At 49.7% G+C, this 19393-nt stretch overlaps 1 protein-coding gene across 3 annotated transcripts in view; it reads left to right on the plus strand.

Moving 5' to 3' along the window:
* Nucleotides 1–19393, plus strand: part of ARSG (arylsulfatase G) — a 60639-nt gene that overhangs the window by 14363 nt on the left and 26883 nt on the right. For all 3 annotated transcript variants that reach the window (XM_090059733.1, XM_090059734.1, XM_090059735.1), the window contains 3 exons: nucleotides 6934–7130; nucleotides 9147–9227; nucleotides 13373–13481. In XM_090059733.1, coding sequence (XP_089915859.1) covers nucleotides 6934–7130; nucleotides 9147–9227; nucleotides 13373–13481 — 387 coding nt within the window. The remainder of the gene's footprint in view (nucleotides 1–6933; nucleotides 7131–9146; nucleotides 9228–13372; nucleotides 13482–19393) is intronic.

The raw sequence follows: 19393 nt of genomic DNA on the forward strand, positions 1-19393 counted from the left end.
TTGGAGAGGGCTCGTCTAGATGTGGGGTTTAATTCACATTTAGGTGGAGTGTGAACACACTGGCTGAGCACTGGTTGAAAGAGCCCAGAGAGCTTTGATTCACCCGTGTGTACAAGGACACTGGACTTTGCATATTCTTTGCAAGCAAACAGGATTATACCAAGAAAGCCCCTTTCTCCTCCAAGTGAGAACAACATGCTACACCTTGAATTTTGGCTAACTGCTTAGGTCTGAAGGGGTAACCGCACCACACAAACTTTACCATCTGCTTTGGGAGTAGGATCATCACATCTTAGTGGGAGTCCCTCTGAATCCTGCCGGGGCAGCAGGGAAAAGCTGAACTTGAATCCTCAAGCTATGGAGCTGCTGGTTGCTGCTGGGCCTTTTCTACAAACTGCACAATGCACCAGGGACTTGAATGGCTGAGCATCAGCACCCAGTTCCTGCACAACCACTTTAGGATGGGCTCTGCAGTGCTGGGCTGGGTGAGTTCAGCAAACCTTCTGAACCAGTTGTCCCTACTCAGGGTTAATGGAAAAGCTTCTTAGCAAATTGTTAGGTATTTGCGGGACATTTCTATTGTGTTTGCTGAAAACAGGATAAAACAGGTTGCTGTTTCAGAAAGCAGCCTGGGTGGTTGCTTATCTAACTTTTAAATAGCTCAGTTTACTCTGGTTTCCCGTTGTCCAATAACCATCACAGTTCAGCAATGAGAAAACTTGAAATCCATCATCTCTCTGTTTTTCAACTAGATGAGTCAGGCTTGAGTAGCTCACGGCAGTGAGCTTTGGCTCCATCCAAGGAATGCCGTGGACATGAGGTACAAAGTCTAGGAATGTGATTTTAAGAGTCCCCTTCTTGAGTTATTGATTAAATGATTACAGTTAATTTTTTGTGTGGCTAAATTAGCAGGTGATGAAGCAAAAGTCAAGCAAAAAGTACAGCTGACGGGAGTGGAGATGAAGCAGGTAATTTCTGGGTTCTTCCCCTGCCAACACCTCCTCTTAGAGGAGGATCCTAACGTGTTTCCCCAGGCTGAACACGAATTGATACTGATGGGCCAAATTATTACTTGTTGCTATTACCTGGTGTTGTGGTACGGGCAAGAGTCACTGGGTGCTGTGAAAGCACAGAACAAAAAAGTGGTGGCCCCTACTCCCAAAAAGCTTATGTTTACAAGTTTAATTTATTCCCCACAAGTACTTTTTTGCATATGTACTTTATAGACACAGAGTTGATGACACTGGGACATACTTTTGCACTGAAATGTTGCTGGGATATGGTCTCTTGTTCTTGCAGAGGTTGGCTGAAGACAAACCTCAGCACAATCTCACAGATTCTGCGAAGTGACATACTACTGTGTAGAGCAGGGGTGTGTAAATGATGGTATCCTCCTCAAATTGGCTTTGCTTTTGCTGTGAGTTTCATTGGCAATGAAGTAGTTAGCAATGCAGAAGCTGAAACTGGCATCAGGCTTCAAGGTTTAGCACTCCCCCCAACACCTTGGAGCAATGGTTTTCAGGCTCTTTGCAGGAAAAAAGTGCTGCAATAGACCAGGAATATACAAGGGCTTTGCTCTGCAGCAGGAACATCTAGAAACACTCTTTTTCCTTTTCCCTTTTTTTTTTTTGCAGGGTCCAACATAGTGCTGATAAGAGTGTAAAACTGTCTGGCTCCAGCTAGGTTATGGAATAAAGAGTCTATTCAGGGAGCGGTAGGACTCACTAATTTTTCTGCTCTCGATGTGGGTGAAATCCGCTAGGCAAAGGAAGGAAATGTAGGCCTCAGGGCATAAACATGCTTTGTTGAAATTGTGGAAGTGTCTTCAGTCTTTTAAAATGCGATCAGGCTGCGATGGCAAGGCTGTGTCACGGCAGCGGTAGCTGCTGCGACCTGAACCCCAGGGGCAGGAATCGGAGCTGTCAGCCCGCTCAGAGACAACCAGGCCTTCACGCGAGGCATGTGCGTGTGCATGTACACACGCGCGCACACACACACACATCACTGTGATCCGGTTCCCTGATTGCTTATCATCTCACCCTTCCCCTTGGAGGTCTCTGAGGAAGAGCAGGCCTCCTTTGAGGAGATAAATATAGCCGTAAACAAGAAAACAGGATGCGTCGGCCAGCGATTTAAAAACAAACAGGCAGGCACAGCAGTTCTCAGCCGTCCCAGTTGGCTCGACTCTGTTGCGAACATGCTTTGCTTCCCTTCTGGAGTATCATGTGCATCGTTTCCCACCAGGCTCAGAGAGAAAGGCTCTGTCCTGCTGTTTAAATCAATTAAACCATAGTTCTGAAAGCAGAGGGGCATCCAAGATCTGACTGCGGGGACGGGAATGTAAGCAAAGGGGAGCACATGAGAACAGCCCCCAAATCTCTCCAAGGGCACTAGAGATGAATGTCAGAGGCCACCTCCTCACTGTTCACTCTGTGGGTTTGGCATCTAGTAGCTGTAGCCTGTTGTGTCTTGTCACTGGGTTTGGGGAAAGCCCACAGGATGTCATGCTGTGGGGAAGGCGTGCATAGCTTTGCCCCACCACTGAGCATCTTCAATTAGGAGGCACAAATTGCTGTCAGAGTCAGGATCGTGGCACAGCAGCAGGGAGCCTGCAGAGGAAGGTTGCCATGTCTGCAGTATGCGGTGCCTGTTCTGCGGCTTGCTGGAGGACTGGGCTGCCAGGAAAGAGGGAGTCGAAGTGGTGTGTGGCCAAACAGCATGTGCGCTTGACTGCTGAGAAATGAGTTTGGGAACCAAAATAAGGGAGAGGAAACAGCCCTGGTGCGCTCCCATCCTGCGAGCTCATCAAGCATCCAGGCCAGGAAAGAGGAGCAATAGTAGATGCAGCTCTGGGCTCGTGCTTAGCAACGGGGGGTGGAAAGCAAATAAAAAATCTAGGATGTTTAACAGAATCAGGGAAAAACTGACTCATTCATTGACAGAAAGGAATGAGCCTGTGCTGGGAACTGCCTTGCAGCCACTTGATTCAAGGGCAGGTGCCGTGGTTGATTGAAACCACCTGTGAGGCAGGTTTGCTGGTCTCTCCCTTATCCTTTGCTTCTCAAGGACATTTGATTTGCAGTCCATCTGAAGCAGCTCAGGAGGGTGACTGCTCTGAGCAGCTGGGTCTTGCTCTGCAGGCCAGTACAGATGTGCAGGTAGTGCCAGACCCGTGTCCTGCCCCTGCGTGAAGGTACCTCTGGGAAGCTCCCGTGTCAGAGGTCACTTCTATAGGAAACTTAGCTGGGGAGTGGACTGTGGGAGGAAGGCTGCTTGCAGTCTCCTCTTCCTCTCCAGAAACGCTGCATGACTGAGCCTATTGCCTTTGTTCACTGCACAACGTATCTTGAACCTGCTCTGATTTCTGACTGTTGGAGGGCAGACACATTTATGGGCCAGGTTATCAAGCACCTGATAACAACTGAGCAACTTTGGACTTCTTGCAACTTGCTGAAGGTGGCTTTGGTGCAAAGGGCTCCAGAGGCAAGGGGAGAGCCAGGCTCTGCGTTGGGCAGCTCTCGTTTCAGGAACAGACTTTGGATAGGGAAGCCTGTTAAACTCGAGGCAGAACGTCTCCTCTCCACCACTGCCCTTGTCTTGTGTACCAGGTCCTCCCACAGTTAGCACTATCAGGGGCATGAATAGTAAGTTTGCTCTCCCAGGACGCTGTGAACAGAACAGAGGTAGGGTAGGTTGCCTTCCTCCTGTGACTGCTCCTGTCACACCCCTGTCTCCTGTGCTCCAGACCGAGGGACTTTTTCCCTGGCAGGTATACCATGCCTTGAGTCGCAGTCCCCAGCTCTGGCTTCCCAAGCTGCAGGTGCTGAAAGTTTTGTGCAGGAGAGATCTCAGCCCCATGTCAAGGGGGCCGTGAATGATAGAGGATAGAGAGCACCTTGCTTGGTTTCCTCTCTGCCATCAGCATGCCTATCTTCAGCAGAGCTGGGAGTCAAGCCCAGATCTCTTGCACCCAGCCTGGTGCCCTGTCTATCCACTGGTGACCGTCTGTGATTCTTCTTCCTGCAGCAGACATTAGGGAAAGCCTTTCATAGAAGTCGGGTCTACCTTGTAGATCTTCAAGTCTGACCCCCTGTCTGGGCAGGAGAAAAATTGGGCTCAAATGACTCCAAGCCTCTTCTTAAAGCCCCCCAGGGTAGGAGCCAGCACCACTTCCCTTGGAAGTTGGTTCCAAGCCGCCCTGACCGGAAGTAGTTCTTGCGGATGTCTAATCTAAACCTCCTTTCCAACAACTTGTGGCCATTATTCCTTGTTATGCCCAGGGGTGCTGGGGAAACAAGGTCTCCCAAACCCTTCTGGTCCCCGCTCGTGAGTTTATAGACGGTCACCAGGTCCCCCCTCAGCCTTCGCTTGTGAAGGCGGAACAGGTTCAGGTCCTGCAGTCTCTCATTTAGGGTATGCCCCGTTGTCTCCGGATCATGCGAGTGGCCTCCTCTGGATCCTCTCCATGTTGTCCACATCTCTCCTGAAGTGCGGCGCCCAGAACTGGATGCAGTTCTCCAGCTGCGGCCTGACCAGTGCCGCACAGAGGGGGAGGATCACCTCCCTGGCCCTCCTTGAGATGCATCTGTGGATGCATGACAAGGTGCGGTTAGCCCTGCCAACCGTGACCTCGCATTGTCGGCCCATGTTCATCTTGGAGTCAGTAATGACTCCAAGATCCCTTTCTGCCTCTGTGCTCTCAAGAAGGGAGTTTTCCATCTTATAAGTGTGCTGCTGGTTACTACTGCCTAAGTGCAGCGCCCTGCGCTTGTCAGTATTGAAACTCATCCTGGTTTTGCTAGCCCACCCCTGTAACCTATCCAGGTCTTGCTGCAGTCGTTCCCTCCCTACTAGCGTGCTCACCGCACTCCAAATTTTGGTGTCATCAGCGAATTTAAAAAGGTTGCCTTTCACCCTGTCGTCCAAATCGCTGATAAAGAGATTGAACAGCGCAGGCCCAAGGCCCGAGCTCTGAGGGACTCTGCTGCCCACTTCTCCCCAGATCGAATATGATCCGTCCACCACCACTGTCTGAGTACGACCCTTCAGTCAATCTGCAATCCATCTGACTGTGCAGGCATCAAGGCCACAGTCGCCTAGTTTTTTAATGAGGATGGGGTGGGAGATGGTGTCAAAGGCCTTGCTGAAGTCCAGAAAGACCACGTCCACGGCAACACCTGCATCCAATGCTTTTGTGACCTGATCATAAAAGGCAATCAGGTTGGTCTGACATGACCTGACCCTAATGAAACCATGCTGGTTGCCCTGAAGCTGGCCCATCGTAGACGTGCTCCTTGACGATCTTCTCAAAGAGTTTCCTTAGGATTGAGGTAAGACTGACAGGTCTATAGTTGCCTGGGTCCTCCCTCCTCCCTTTTTTAAAGATGGAGACCACATTGGCTATCTTCCAATCATCTGGCACCTGGCCCGAGCACCACGAGCGCTCGTAAAGCCGTGCCAAGGGCCCTGCAATAACCCCAGCTAGCTCCCTCAACACCCTGGGGTGGAGAGCATCTGGACCTGCTGATTTGAACATGTCCAGCCCCTCCAGAAGCTCTCTAACCCGGTCCTCCTCAACCTGAGGTCTGGAGGTGTGCTCTTCAAGTCCATCTTGCATCACGGTGGGGAAGTCTCAGTCCCTGCCCAAGAAAACAGAGGTGAAGAATTGGTTAAAGAGGTCTGCTTTCTCCTTTGGCGCAACCACCAGATTGCCCAGAGGATCTTGCAGGGGCCCCACATTTCCCGGTGCCTTCTTCATCCTCCCTATATATTTGAAAAATGACTTTTTATTGTCTTTGATCTTGGACGCTAGTCCTAGCTCTATGTCCGCCTTGGCTTTCCTGACAGCCCCCCTACAGGCCCGAGCAGAGGCAGTATACTCTTTGGAGATAGCACCCCCCTTCCACTGGTTGTATGCTGCCTTTTGGCAATCAGGCATTCCTGGATGCCCTTGGTGAGCCAGGGGGGCTTTCAGGCACTCTTGCCCGCCTTGCTTCTTGTCGGGATGGTCACCCCTTGGGCCCGGAGTATCATCTCCTTAAGGAATGACCACTCATCTTGGGCACTGAGTTCCCCTGCTCTCGAGAACCCCAGCACCTCTCCCACTAATCTCCTCAACTCATTGAAGTTGGCCCTCTTGAAGTCTAGGGCTACCGCCTTGCTGCAGGCCCTCGACACCCTGCGCTGGATGGGGAATTCCAGCAAGCGATGATCGCTGTCACCAGGTGGTCGAGGACCCGGAGGCCCCTTACCAGGTTGTTGGCTGTGGCCAGGACCAGGTCCAACAGGGCATTTCCTCTGATGGGACTGCACCTCCTGAATTAAGTGGAGGTCCTGTATCTCGGCCAGGAACCTCCTAGAACGGTCCAACATGGCTGACTGTTCCTCCCAGCAGATGTGTGGGTAATTTAAATCACTCATAATAACTACATCCCTTGCCTTAAGTGCCTCTGCAAGCTGGCCTGAAAATTCCCGATCCAGCTCCTCCCCTTGGCTGGGGGGTCTGTAGTAGACCCCCACCGTCAAATCGCTCTCCCTGCGACCCCCTTGTATCTTGACCCAGAGCACTTCTGCTTGCCCCTCTGACCCCATTCTGCTGGCAGAGGATGTGTATTGCCCCTTAATACAGAGCGCCCACCCCTGCCTTTCCTTCCTTCTCTATCCCGCCTGTAAAGCCCATAGCCCCTAATGCTGACTGCCCAGTCGTGGGATGAATCCCACCACATTTCTGTAAGCCCTGTTATGTCTGGGTTTTTTCTAAGAAGATTTGCTTCTTGTTACCTTGCTCACCCCAAGTCACCTCCGCTGGGACTTGACCCCAGATTTCCCACACGGTAGGCAGGAACGTCCAGTCGTGTTTTCCTGTGTCTGCCCATGCGATCCCCCTTCCTCCAAACCAGCAGGCTAAGCACACTTCCTGTCTTTGCCATTTAGGAAAAGCGAACGCCCGTTCTTCCTGTACCTGGCTCTTGCTCATATGCACGTGCCCCTGGTAATTGCTCAGCCACCATCCTGCTCATCAGTGAAGGACGTATATGGAGCCAGCCTGAGGGAGATGGATACTTTAGTGGGACGGCTGAAGGAGGAGATCGACAGCTCTGGGGAGGAAAACACGCTTCTTTGGTTCACAGGTGAAGCCATAAAACCACTTGCTCTGATGGCAGATCAGCTAGATAACAGATATTCACCCAGGCAAAACAAAGGACCAGTCATATGGCATCTGCCTTTTTTTTTTTTTTTGAAAGCATGATTGCTTTGGGGCAGTATTTCCTAGATTAGGGGTCATAACCCTGAGGGGGACTGTGAGCCCAAAGGACACTCAGTTGAAGGGTGGGGCCTAGAAATAGAAGTGGGGTCACCAGCAGGAAAGTTTGGGCACTGCTTTTAGGCATCAGGTACCTAAGTGACACCTAATTGGTCTTGGTGGCCTCGATCACATCCTCTGCAAAGGGTGAATCTCATCCTCAGGATGCTACTTCTGTTTCCTGTAGAAACAGCGCTAAAGCACGAGGCCAGGCCCTGCCCTCAGATATGCTGATCTGCTCTGGGGTTTCAGCGGTGCTGTTGGAGAGGCTTCACCCCCAGAGCTGATCAATATATTTGAGGGGCAAGGCTTGGCCTATAGCTTTCAGACTGTTTCTATGGAAAACAGAGAAGTAGTGTCTTGGAGGATGGGATTTGCCGTGTGCAGAGGATGTGAACAATTAGGTGCCACTTAGGTACTTTATGCCTAAAAGCAGTGGTTCCTCTGCTCCAAATAGCCCTTTTGGTCCCCTCACAATCTGTAGTAAGTCCCTTTGCCTTACTTTTCTGTAGACCTGGCAAAGACATCGTCAAGGAGAATCAGGACAGGACAATCTTGTGTCATCCCCGGTATAAGAGAGACAGGATGGGATCGGCAATGAAGCCCACCCGGCTGAATGGGGTTGCAGGCAGCCAGGGAGTGATGCACAAGGGCAAGAAGGGCAGTAAGCACAATATGGACCAAAGAGGCCTGGTTGGCTATACGCCCAAGCCAAATTGTTGAAAAGGCTGAATATTTCTGGCCTTGGGTTAGATGCATGAGACTCCACTGAGACTGATGTCCCTGAAGAACTGGCTCCCAAGCTAAATCTTGGAAGGCTCTTTCTCCCCCTGGCCTCATCCTGAAATTAGGGGTTTGCTTTTGTGTGTGTGTGTGTGTGTGTGTATTGCAAGGGATGAAACAGAGGTTAGGGTCATCACACATTTTCCTTTGCATGCCCTTTTGGGAGAAGGTCCTGCCGGGGGTCCCCATCCACTGGGCGCACTGATATTTGAAAGCATGGCCGATGACTAGATGGGTCAGAGTCACCCACCTTGGCATGGTCTCAGAGAGGCTTGAATTCCCTTCACACATCATCCTTGGGACAGAACAGCAGGGCCATTCTCTTCTGTCAGGTCCTGAAAGCATCCTTTCCATCAGGCAGCTTGTTTTCCACCCCAATGCACCAAGTCGCCAGCATTAGGCAGGGTGAATGAACTTGGGCATCACAAATGAAACCTCAAAATCCTCATTAATTAAAAAGCCCAATGCCACTCCTGCTGAGAAGCCTCCCTAATGAGGACATCTTGCTTTGCTGTCGTCCAGAGGACAGGAACTGCTCTGCAGCTCATTAAAGCCAAATGGCTGATCTGTTTTTGCCTTCCGCTCCCTGCCTGAGCTTCATTTGCTGATGTGAAAGTTCAGCCCCCTCCCTGGCCTTGTCATTTGAAAACAATCTCCAGGGTTGAAAATTTGGTCTGCCCCCCAACTCTGCCGGCCAGAGCATCTGATGAAAGAAGATCTCTTTGAGTGATAGAGAGGAGAAGGGCTTGAGTTTGTCTGGGATGTGTGAGACTCCCAAAAAGCAGGCCCAGAAACCCTCCCTTTCTTCCACAAACTTCAGTAAATTCTTCTCCTGCACCCTGGGACTGGGAGGAGACCACCAGACAATCTGCTCAATAAAAGCTTGCGAGTCTGGGTCCAATTTGGGTGAAAATACGAAGTAGGTCTTGGCGGAGCTGGTCCAGATAGATGGCGGGGTTAGAGACTGGCCTTTTCCACGATCTTTGAGATCAGACCTGTTTCTCAGGTTTCAGTTGCTGCCTGTCTGTTTCTTATGGGGTTGTTCATCTTTCTTTCCCAGGAGATAACGGTCCGTGGGCGCAGAAGTGCGAGCTTGCAGGGAGTGTCGGCCCATTCATCGGCACGTGGCAGTGCCAGCGAGGTGAGGGCTGCTGCAGCTCATGTGGCTCCTGCCTTTGTGGCCATTTTACACAACATACTGAGAGCAGGGAAGGGAGGTATCCCGCCATGGCATAAATGCTGGGATACATGTTCAGAGCTACACGCTTCTTGCCACAAATGATTTACCCCCAGGCCTCCAAACACATCTGTTTCCTTGCCTTTAGGGGAGACCAGAGCCTGTTAAATGGCAGGTATTTTCCTAAAAACACCCTGGGGATGCATTAAAATAGTCTGTAGACATCTCCTCCCAGGTTGTGGCCTCACTGGCACAGAACTGCTTGTACCTCTTAGAGGTAGTGTGTCGGGGGGGTGTAGATTTAGGCACTCAACTCATGTTTTCAGGCTTTTCCCGTGCGTGTAACTGAAAACCAAGAATCTGATCTTGCGTGACTGCAGGGGCTGGGGGCTTAGGCTTGGGCTGGATAGTGCTCATACCTCAGCAGGGCCCTGACAGACAAGAGGATGCTCCAAGATCTATAAATAAGGTCTCTTTTATGACTCTGCTCAGAGTAACTTGGGTTTACTATCCTCATGGTTGTGAGCTCCAAGTCTTCCCATGAGAATCAGAGAGCCTTAAAAGACTTTGGTAAATTTAATGGCTTTAAAGATATGTTGGGAGACCTCAAATCAAAGTCTGCGTGGGGCTTTTTTGCTTTTTCTGGCCATGCCATCTGCACAGTGGGTTTGGTTATTTAAGTGCAAGCAGCCAGAAGCGTGCATGAATCAGACTTTTTCCACTTCTGCTTGTCTTACACACTCCGTGTGTGTGATGGGTCATGTTTCCCCATTTGCTGTAGGCCAGAGAGGGAAGAGCAGGCTGAGTTGAATAAAGACAGCATCTCTTTCCTCATCTGCTTTCAGACACCTTCCAAATATAGTAAGGGCCTGTAAGAGATTAATTTAGGAATGCTGAGAAAAGACTGTCCTGAGACTGGCGGGCCGAATAATCTGCTCTCCTCTTCCTGGTGTCTCTGTAAAACCCATGCAGTTTTGGTTTGGAGTATTTTGGTTCTTTAAAAAATCATTCTCCACCCCTCATCCTTCAATAAGGATAGCGGGATTTCGATGCTCATGTTACCTAGTAAACAACAAATCTTGGCAAAACCATGGCCAGCTCTTGAGCAACTCCATTAACAAATTGGTACAAGCAGTTCAGTATCTACAAATAACCCTCCAATAGCAAGCCAATGCCAACAGGCTAGTGCTTGTAAACACCCCTGCAATAACTAACCAGGCTGTAAGCATCAGGGAAGGAAATATGGTAAGGAAATACATTTGATGTGTAGGTTTCTAGAGGTGTCTATAAACCTTGGTAGGAGCAACGGGTTTTTAATGTTCCTCAAGAGGGTCCTCCTTAAACTTGATGCAAAACATAGGAATATGTGCATGCATTTCAAAGGGAAAAACATATTCTTTTTACTGTATTACCTATATTTTTATGATATAATGTTTCCCCCCTTTGGACACTGACCTCTACTGCAGTCCAGCAAACTCTCTTTCTCTCCCTCCTGTGTTGTAGTATCTGAGCCCTTGACACAAAATGAACAGCAAGAGCAAAGACCCGGATTTCGGGCTATCCTGGAGTCTGTTTGGGAGGCTGTTTCTTGGTTGAAGGGCTTGTCAGTTTTGTGAGTATTGTTCTGATCGGTAAGGAGGCTTGAGTGAGGCCTGGAGGAGACCAGGTGACAAAATAGCCTGGATTATTTCACACTCCCTGGGTTTGCCTCTAGATCCTGATCCGGATTTCAGCTGACTCGGACGGGCTGCAGGTTAGGCTCTTGCTGAAGGAGAGCAGCAAACCTGTGGGCTCTCCCCCTCTCAGGCTCTCCAGGCATGGTGTCTGTTGCATCTATGTCTCTGGAACAGCTGGTGCTGCCGTGGAGCATTGACATGTCTGTGGCTTTGTAGCTGATACCTGAAGTGTACATGTAGTACCAGGTAGGACAGAAAGCACTGGAGTCATTTTCTTCCCTCTAAGGGACTCTCAGAGTTGTTTTCCAGTGTCCTTCATGCTTAGTTTTGAGTGAACACCCAGGGTGTAGAGTAGGCTGTCTTTCAGCTGGAAAAACCCCATGTTTAGCCTATCAAAGGGATGCATGTGCTGTTTTCTTCCTTGAAATCAAATGTTCAGTTCCCACCGCTGCCAGGTTTTCCCAGGAATCCTTGACCTTTGTCATTTGATGCAATAATGCAATTGCGTAATGTTTAGGGAGAGAAATCCCTGGCTTATTTTTCATGCGTTTCAGCAGTGTTTACTTCTGAGCAAGTCACAGTTAGCCTGGTAGAAAGCAGCTGCAGCTTCCTGTGTATCTAAAGAGACCACACTTTACGTAGTAGGTGAGCGTTGCTTAGGCTCCCTGCTCCTGACTCATCGTGGGCTTGCACACAACTTGCTGGCTCTCTGAGCCTAGGTTAACTCAGCTATAAACTTAGTACCAGCAGGGCCTCATTTTGGTTGGACTGTGGAGAATAAATACAAAATGTACCAGGAGTGTTGCTTACTATAATCTATACCTGCATGTTGATGTGACTTTGAAATAATTATTGGCCTTGGTGTTCTATTTCTTATGGTGTCTAAAAGTAGTCAAGGTGCTTTTACAATGTAGATGGAGCCAAACTAGAATCAAATCGGGTACAACTATTAGTATTTGATATATGTGTGCATTTATACGTATGTGTGTGTGTGTATAAAATTACAATAATCGTTAGAGGTTCCTACTGAGCTTGGGCCCCCCGCTGTACCAGCCACTGTACAGACACTTCATAAAAGATGGAAAAACAGAGACAGACAAAGCATGGAAGAGGAAATAGCGAAGGGAAGTGGCTTGCCAGAGGTCGCACAGCAGGTCAGCAATTCTGGGAGTAGACTCTTTGTCTGAGTCGCTGTCCAGCACCATGCGCAGCATACTTTTGGGAGGGTGATCTGCACTGGGAACGGCGAGTTATTTGGGATCATCCTGAAGTGGTGAAAAATGACCCCTGGTGTTGCCTGGGCACCATGGCTTCTGCAAGGTTCCCAATGTCCTCAACCCTCAAGAAGGCTGCAACAGGGTGAATTTGTCTTGGAGCACAGGCCCTTTTTGTGCATCTCTACTTTGCCTTTGTCCAGGAAAATGTGCCAGACTAGCGTGTTGCTGTGTGCGTGCCCAAAAGCTGGGCAAGCAACAAGATACATCTTAGCTGGGAAGTTTCTTTGGATTGTTTTGTGCCTCTGCAAATGATCTGTGTTTCTCCTCCTCCCTTCCCGCCCTGGGGCCTTTGGCCCCTGTTATGTTGGACGAACATCTCACACAATCACAAATATCTGCATTTTGCACAGGCCATTCTGTAGCTTGGGAGCTGAAGCAGAGAGCCTGGGTGAGTTGCCTTGGGTGACCTAGGGAACTGAAATGGGCTTTCACAGATCCCCGTGTTGTAAGCACTGACTCACTCTTCCCTTCTAGACAGGGAAGCAATTCTCCTAGGGGCTAATCAAGATACAGTGGCACCAGGGGAGTGCCTGGTAGTATCAAGCTTTTCTTTCTTAAGGAAGCAGTCCCGGCAGGTTTGTGATGTTATTAAAGCTTCAGCAGTTGGGAGGCAACAGCTTTCATGTACTCAAAGTTGTTTCCAGCTGGTATCATATCTACACGCACATGTACACGCATACCCAGAGCCAGCCCTGAAGGCCTCAACTTGGAACAAAACAGAATTTGCATTTACAGTGAGCTGTTCAAAATCAATTAAAATATTTCCTGTGTGTGTTCTTCTTACACAACATCAAAGGTTCATGGAAACAGAGTAACTCCAGCAACCTAGCTTTGAAAGCAACACAGCATCAGTGTAGAGGAGAAATGAAAGGTATCAGCCCAGCGCCAACATTATTATTAAAAAGGCTTAACATTGGAAATGTAGCTAACCCTTGCCCCACCCATTTAAAAAAATCCCTATGTTTTTTTCTGACCCAGCATTGGCTTTCTAATGAAATCTCCCTCCTTTGTTTATAGACGAATGTATTGCGTCTCTGGAGCTCTGAATAGTGCCTTTGTTTCAGAAATGCTTGGATCATAAGATTGTTCTTTCTCCCTGGTAATGAAAAGCTCCTTTGCAGCAAGACACTGAACACATGCTCTCTCTCTCTTACAGGTGGGAGCTCAGCAAAGCAAACCACTTGGGAAGGGGGACATCGCGTTCCAGCATTGGCATACTGGCCTGGCAAGATCCCTGCAAATGTGACAAGTGCTGCTCTGTTGAGGTAGGAGAGCCTGAGTGTTGACCTTTGGCAGTGCCTTGTTCTGCAGGCCACGATTTAATGACCCCATTCAAGCACTGGACTCAGGGAACAGATGAACGTAATCACATCACTCAGCTGGAATTGCACCTCGCCCCCACTCACCTCAGGGCTGCTTTTGTGGCCAGTATGCTTTTACGTAATTTAGTCAAGAAGCAGGTGTGTTCCTGGGCAGGTTTAACGAACACCCTGTCGCTTTAAAAGTGATAAATGCAACTTTGCAAATAAGAGGATTATCTTAATTTAAGCACTAATGACTCTTGCTGGTTATCTAAAGCCTTGTTGCAAGACTGTGTACTTTAGCCTGCTCTGTCCTGTGGGATTTAATGATTCAGCAAATAAGTGTTTGAAAGCCTTTTTTTGTGCACCAGGTGGATATGCTTGAAGAGCCCTAGGAACATTTATCTTTCATCAGGATGTCTGAGTGCTTCCCATTAATTAAGAGATGAGGATGTTCCATCTCCAAGTGCAGGGCTTGTGGTTTGTGAATGACTGTGCAGAGTGGGTGCAGCGGCTGTGGGAAAGCCTGGTTCAGATGGTGGGTTCTGCTTTTTGGTTTGCAAGGAGGCTCAGCTGGAGTGTCTCCAATTTCTCCTGGAAGCAAGGTCCATGCTCGCAGTTTCATGGCTGCCTGCTGTCATTGTGCCTGTCCTGGGGACATGCTGCTGTGGAGACCAGGGGGTCTCTCCACACTGGGGTCTCTCAGGGAGTGTCTGCATTGCCTCTGCAATGCTCTGCAGAGCATCACCCAAGAAGCACAGCCCTCCCCTGCCTCTGCACGGTCCTAACAGATAACTTTTTTGCTTGGAGGAGACAGAAGGCAGGTGCCATGCCAGGGTGCATTTGGGCAGACACTCCTGTCTGGCCTCATGCTGGACACTTGGTTAGATCCTGAATGACACATGGTGAAGGGCTGCAGGTCACAGATTTCATAGTTGTTAGGGTCAGAAGGGACCCTTAGTAGATCATCGAGTCTAACCCCCTGCCCTGGGCAGGAAAGAGTGCTGGGGTCAGATGATCCCAGCCAGGTGCTTGTCCAGTCTCCTCTTGAAGACCTCCAAGGTAGGGGAGAGCACCACCTCCCTTGGAAGCCCAGTCCAGATTTTGGTAACCCTCACAGTAAAGAAATTTGTCCTAATGTCCAACCTAAATCTGTTTTCTGTCAGTTTATGGCCATTGTTCCTAGTAACCCCAAGGGGCGCTCTGGTAAACAGAGTGTCCCCTATTCCTTGCTGCCCCCGATGAATTTGTAGATGGCTACAAGATCCACTCTCAGCCCTTTTTTGCGGAAGCTGAAGAGATTCAGGTCCCTCAATCTCTCCTCGTAGGGTCCTACCTGTAGGCCCATAACCGTGCAAGTGGCCCTCCTCTGGACCCTCTCAAGGTTATCCACATCCCTCTTGAAGTGCGATGCCCAGAACTGGTCACAGTACTCCAGCTGTAGCCTGACCAGTGCCTCATAGAGGGGGAGCATCACCTCCCTGGACCTGCTCGTGATGCACCTGCTAATGCATGATGAAGTGCAGTTGGTTTTGCTTATTGCTTCATCACGTTGACGACTCATGTTCATTTTGGAGTCAGCTATGACTACGAGATCCCTTTCTGCTGCTCTGCTGCTTACATAGTCACCTCTCAGCCTGTAAGTGTGTTGGTGATTCCTCCTCCCTAGATGTAACACTTTGCACTTATCTTTGTTAAACTGCATCCTGTTCTGTTCTGCCCACTTTTCCAACCTGTCTGAATCCACCTGAATCATTTACTTTGCCCCATAATTTGGTGTCATCTGCAGATTTAGACAGTGAGCTTTCCATGCCTTTGTCCAAGTCACTGCTGAAGATACTGAACAGCGCTGGTCCAAGGACCAAACCCCTGGGGAACTCCAGTGCCCACATTTTTCCAGGTCAAAAACAACCCGTCCACGCACCCCTGCATGCGCCTCATAAGCCAATTTTCCACCCACCTGATCATGGGTGGCAAATCTATGCCACAGTTGCCTAATTTGTTTATAAGAATGTGATGCAATACTGTATCAAAGTCCTTTTTAAAATCCAAGTCAATGACATCTACCTTAACGCCCGCGTCTAAGCATTTTGTGACCTAGTCCTAAAAAGAAACAAGGTTAGGTCATTCATCTCCTGCAATGCAGGGGCAGCCTTGGCATTTGTCCTTCTTCTGCTGAGGCCCAGCAAGGGAACCATGTCAGGGCACCCCGAGACAGCATCCCTGGGGTTGATCCTTGCATCCCTGGGGTTGATCCTTGCTAGAGTCCACAGTCAATGTCTGAGGCATGTCTCTTGGCCCACAGTTTCAGGGCTGTCGCTGAAAGGCGACAGAAAGGGGGAAGGAGAACCCAGGCCTGCTCTTTCCTCTGGCTTCTGACTCTGGGTCTCTGCCATAGCCAGCTAAAGGCTGTTTTTATAATCCAGTGATCCTCAGCCAGGGTACAGCAACACCACGGGGTACCTTGAGATCCTTTCAATGGTGCTGCCAGGTGCCATGCAATGTTAACACTATTAGGTTGTGCTCTCCAGAGCATTACGTAAGCAGTGCAGACACTCCTGGAGAGACTTCCTAATCTCCACAGCAGCATGTCCCCAAGAGATACAGGATGATTGCAGACCCAACCATGAATCCACAAGATATGATCCACAAGATATACCTAGAGATTTCAAATGGGAATCCATTGGGTTAAAATCATTTTGATGTGTTAACTCCCCAAAATTGCACAATTATTTTTCCATAGTCAAAAACCGCGTGAAAACTAAGAGCGGGCATTTTCCAAGGGGCGCTTTGAGTCTAACGAAAGTTGCCTTGAGTCCAACAAAATTGAGAACCACTGTAATAATCCCTGGCAATTGCTATGTGATGGCATCTCTGGCCTCAGTCCTCCTCCCAGCCTGCAGCTGTGGCACTTCTTCTGATATCCTCCCCACCTGCTGATGCCTGCCTGCAGCCTTTTGTCACAGCTGGTTCCAGCTTATTCTTCAGTCACAGCTGGGGAGGCTATTTGCTCTCACATTAACTCGTTGTTTGGGGCTTATATAACCCAATCGCAAACCACTTTTCAGAGAAAGACATTTGTGGTTGCAAAAGAAAGGCTCTGCTATGTCTGATGTGAACAAGGACCCTGCCACCTTAATATCCTCCCTCCAGGGCTAGCCTGAGTCTGGATCCCTCCAGGAATGGTGTAAAACCCCTACTGCTGGCTGACGGTGTGATTATCCAATGCATTGCAGTGACCCAGAGAGAGCGCACTGCTGCGTTGACTTGGCCTGGGTCCAGGCCAGCAGGTTTGCCAGCAGCACATTGAGGAGGCTGCCGGAGCCACAGCGTGAACTGTGTTGTGGAGCATACAGGCCGGGTGCAGGCACAGGGAGCAGAAGGTGCTTGCAGACTCTCCGGCACAAGGTAAAGGTGAAATCCTCCAGGTGCAAACAGCACCAGAGGAGTCCGGCTTTGTGTACCGCTCTGTGACGGCCACTGTCCATCTTGGGGGCAGCAAGGAGGATCACAGAGCAGCTCCTTCAGCCTGGTGCGATTTTTGCAGTACGAGGTCTCCTCTTATTGGACTGAGAGGAGCACAGAGCCTGGCCTGCATCCAGTAATCTCCTGCTCTCTGACGTATCTGGAGCTGGTGTAGATCCTACCTGCGTGTAAACAAAGCACAAGTGGCCTCAAATGCACTTCGTGTGCTTACCCAGAAGCGCCGAGGGGGAGTCGGTCTCAGACAAGGAAGTTCCCAGTCAACAAGCCCCTGGGAGGTTTAATAAAGATCAAGCCAACCAGAGGCAGGAAATTACAAGGGATGGGCTGACAGCCTGTCATCTTTAATCAGCTTTGCTCTGGGCCAAAACTGGAGTGATGGAAGTGGTGGTGCAACTCTGGTGAGCGTCACTGATGTGCTCTGGGGGCCAAGGGCAGGGGCAGGTGTGGGGGTAGCAGGAGCAGTGAAGAAGAGTGCAGCAAAGCAGGGCCTTTGTCATTTGTAGTTGCCTCGTCTAATGCACTGGGTCACGGGGCTTGATATCCGCAGTCAGTGCCAGTTCAAGGCTGGGAGCCTGGGACGCTGTAGCCCCCAGAACAGGTGTAGCAGATTGCCCATGGAGGGAGGCTTGGGAGGCATCAAAGGTGCAAGCAATGGGATACATGGGACTGTGGTGAGTTTACAGTGAACCACCACCATCAAGGGCAGGAGGGAGCACAGCAGAAAGAAAGGAGAAGGAGGGAAGGGGCCTTTTTAAGGGGGAAAATCAGGGAAAAGGTGATAGGAACAAACCGCTTACCCAGAACCACGACAGGGTTTATTTTGAGGGCAGTAGTGGGAACTCAGAAGAAACTCTGAACACCAGATCCTGGTATCCGAAGCCGGCGATGAAGGGGTTCACCTGATTTGGGCACTTGGAGTACACAGATGCATTGGAAAATGTCACCCATAGCCTGGTCCAGATCCCTCTTTTCTGTGAAGATTGTAAGTGAGCCCGTTGCATAAGGGTGAGAGAGGGATGCAGCATCCCACCCACAGCTGGCTGTGATCTCAGTAGGACCTGGGGAGAGGCAGGAGCTGGAGGCCTCTGGTTCAGTCATTGCCTTGGAGGAAGGGAAACGGCAGAATATCTACCTCAGGAGGTGTGAACGGCTAGTGGCATTGTGGTAGGGGCATGCCATATGTGTTCATCTGGCTGTGCTCCAGCTGCCTGTCTGCAGGCTGCCAACAGAGCAAAGACTGCACCGCGCTGGGGAGGAATCTGCATCCTGGTTGGGACACACTGGCTTTGGAAATGTGAGCAGTGGATTCAAGTGCTCTCTGCAAGGCAGAGGGTGCGAAAAGGCAAAATGTTCACCTCTACATAAAGCCGTGAGGTTAAAGACATTGCAGTCATGACTGCCTGAACTCTAGTGTTCCCAAGAGCCTAGGGTGGGGACTGAGAAAGAAATCATTTGTGTGCAACTGGGGATCCTTGCTGAGGATGGTCCCCCCCACTTCCCCCAGCTCAGTGGTGAGATGGAGAGGCTTGGACTCAGGGGTGACATTTAGAAGACCGTGTGGAGTGTTATCTCTTAAGGAGCTGATCCTACAGTCTCTGTATATCTGTCATTCACAGTGGTGCAGGATCTTTGTTTGCATAAACCCTGTGGGGTTGGGCCCTTCCTGTGTGATGCCTTCTGCTGTTGAAGCTCCCTCTGGGATGACTCACCTGGAGCAGCTGAGTGACTCAGAAGCCAGGCAGGTCACACACATGCTGAGTTTGTATAACAAGGGGCACAAACATGATTAGCTCATCCCCCAGGAGCAGGAGGTTTCCAGAATATATAAAGGCCCTGAGGCCAGCCCTAAGATGTCTGCTCCGTGCAGTTCCTCCAGCTCCTTCTCTCATATTGACTTCACGGGCCTGGTTTATAAAGGTTAACCCTGATTTTCCTCTGTGTAATCATGTTTGGGACAGCCCTTCTGACTTAGGGTTGATGGAATGGGTGCACAGTCCTGGAAAGCAGGTCAGCACCTAACTGGGAAATGCTGCATCTTGTAGACATTTTGCGCATGCTCGTGCCTCCCTTGTGCCAGTGCAGACTTGCATCTACTGGAACTATGGGGACTACTCTGCTTAACGGAGGTAATGATTCCATCCCGCTGCAGTGTCTTGACCGATTTCACCGATTAAAAAAAATTGAGCACTGAAATAGGTGGCTGAAGAAGAGCATGCTCTGAACAGGAGCCTCAACTCCTTTAACTACATACAGGACACATCAGCATGTTAATTTACGTCCAATTTACTGCGCAGTAAGTGGGTTTAGGTCAACATCTACAAATGCAGGTGTTAAAACACAGTAACACTGTGTGTGTGGACCAACTTGGGACTAACTTTAGTGCCAAGTCG

This window comes from Crocodylus siamensis, chromosome 8, assembly GCF_052110815.1.
Source record: "Crocodylus siamensis isolate JL-2025a chromosome 8, ASM5211081v1, whole genome shotgun sequence".
NCBI lineage: Eukaryota > Metazoa > Chordata > Crocodylia > Crocodylidae > Crocodylus > Crocodylus siamensis.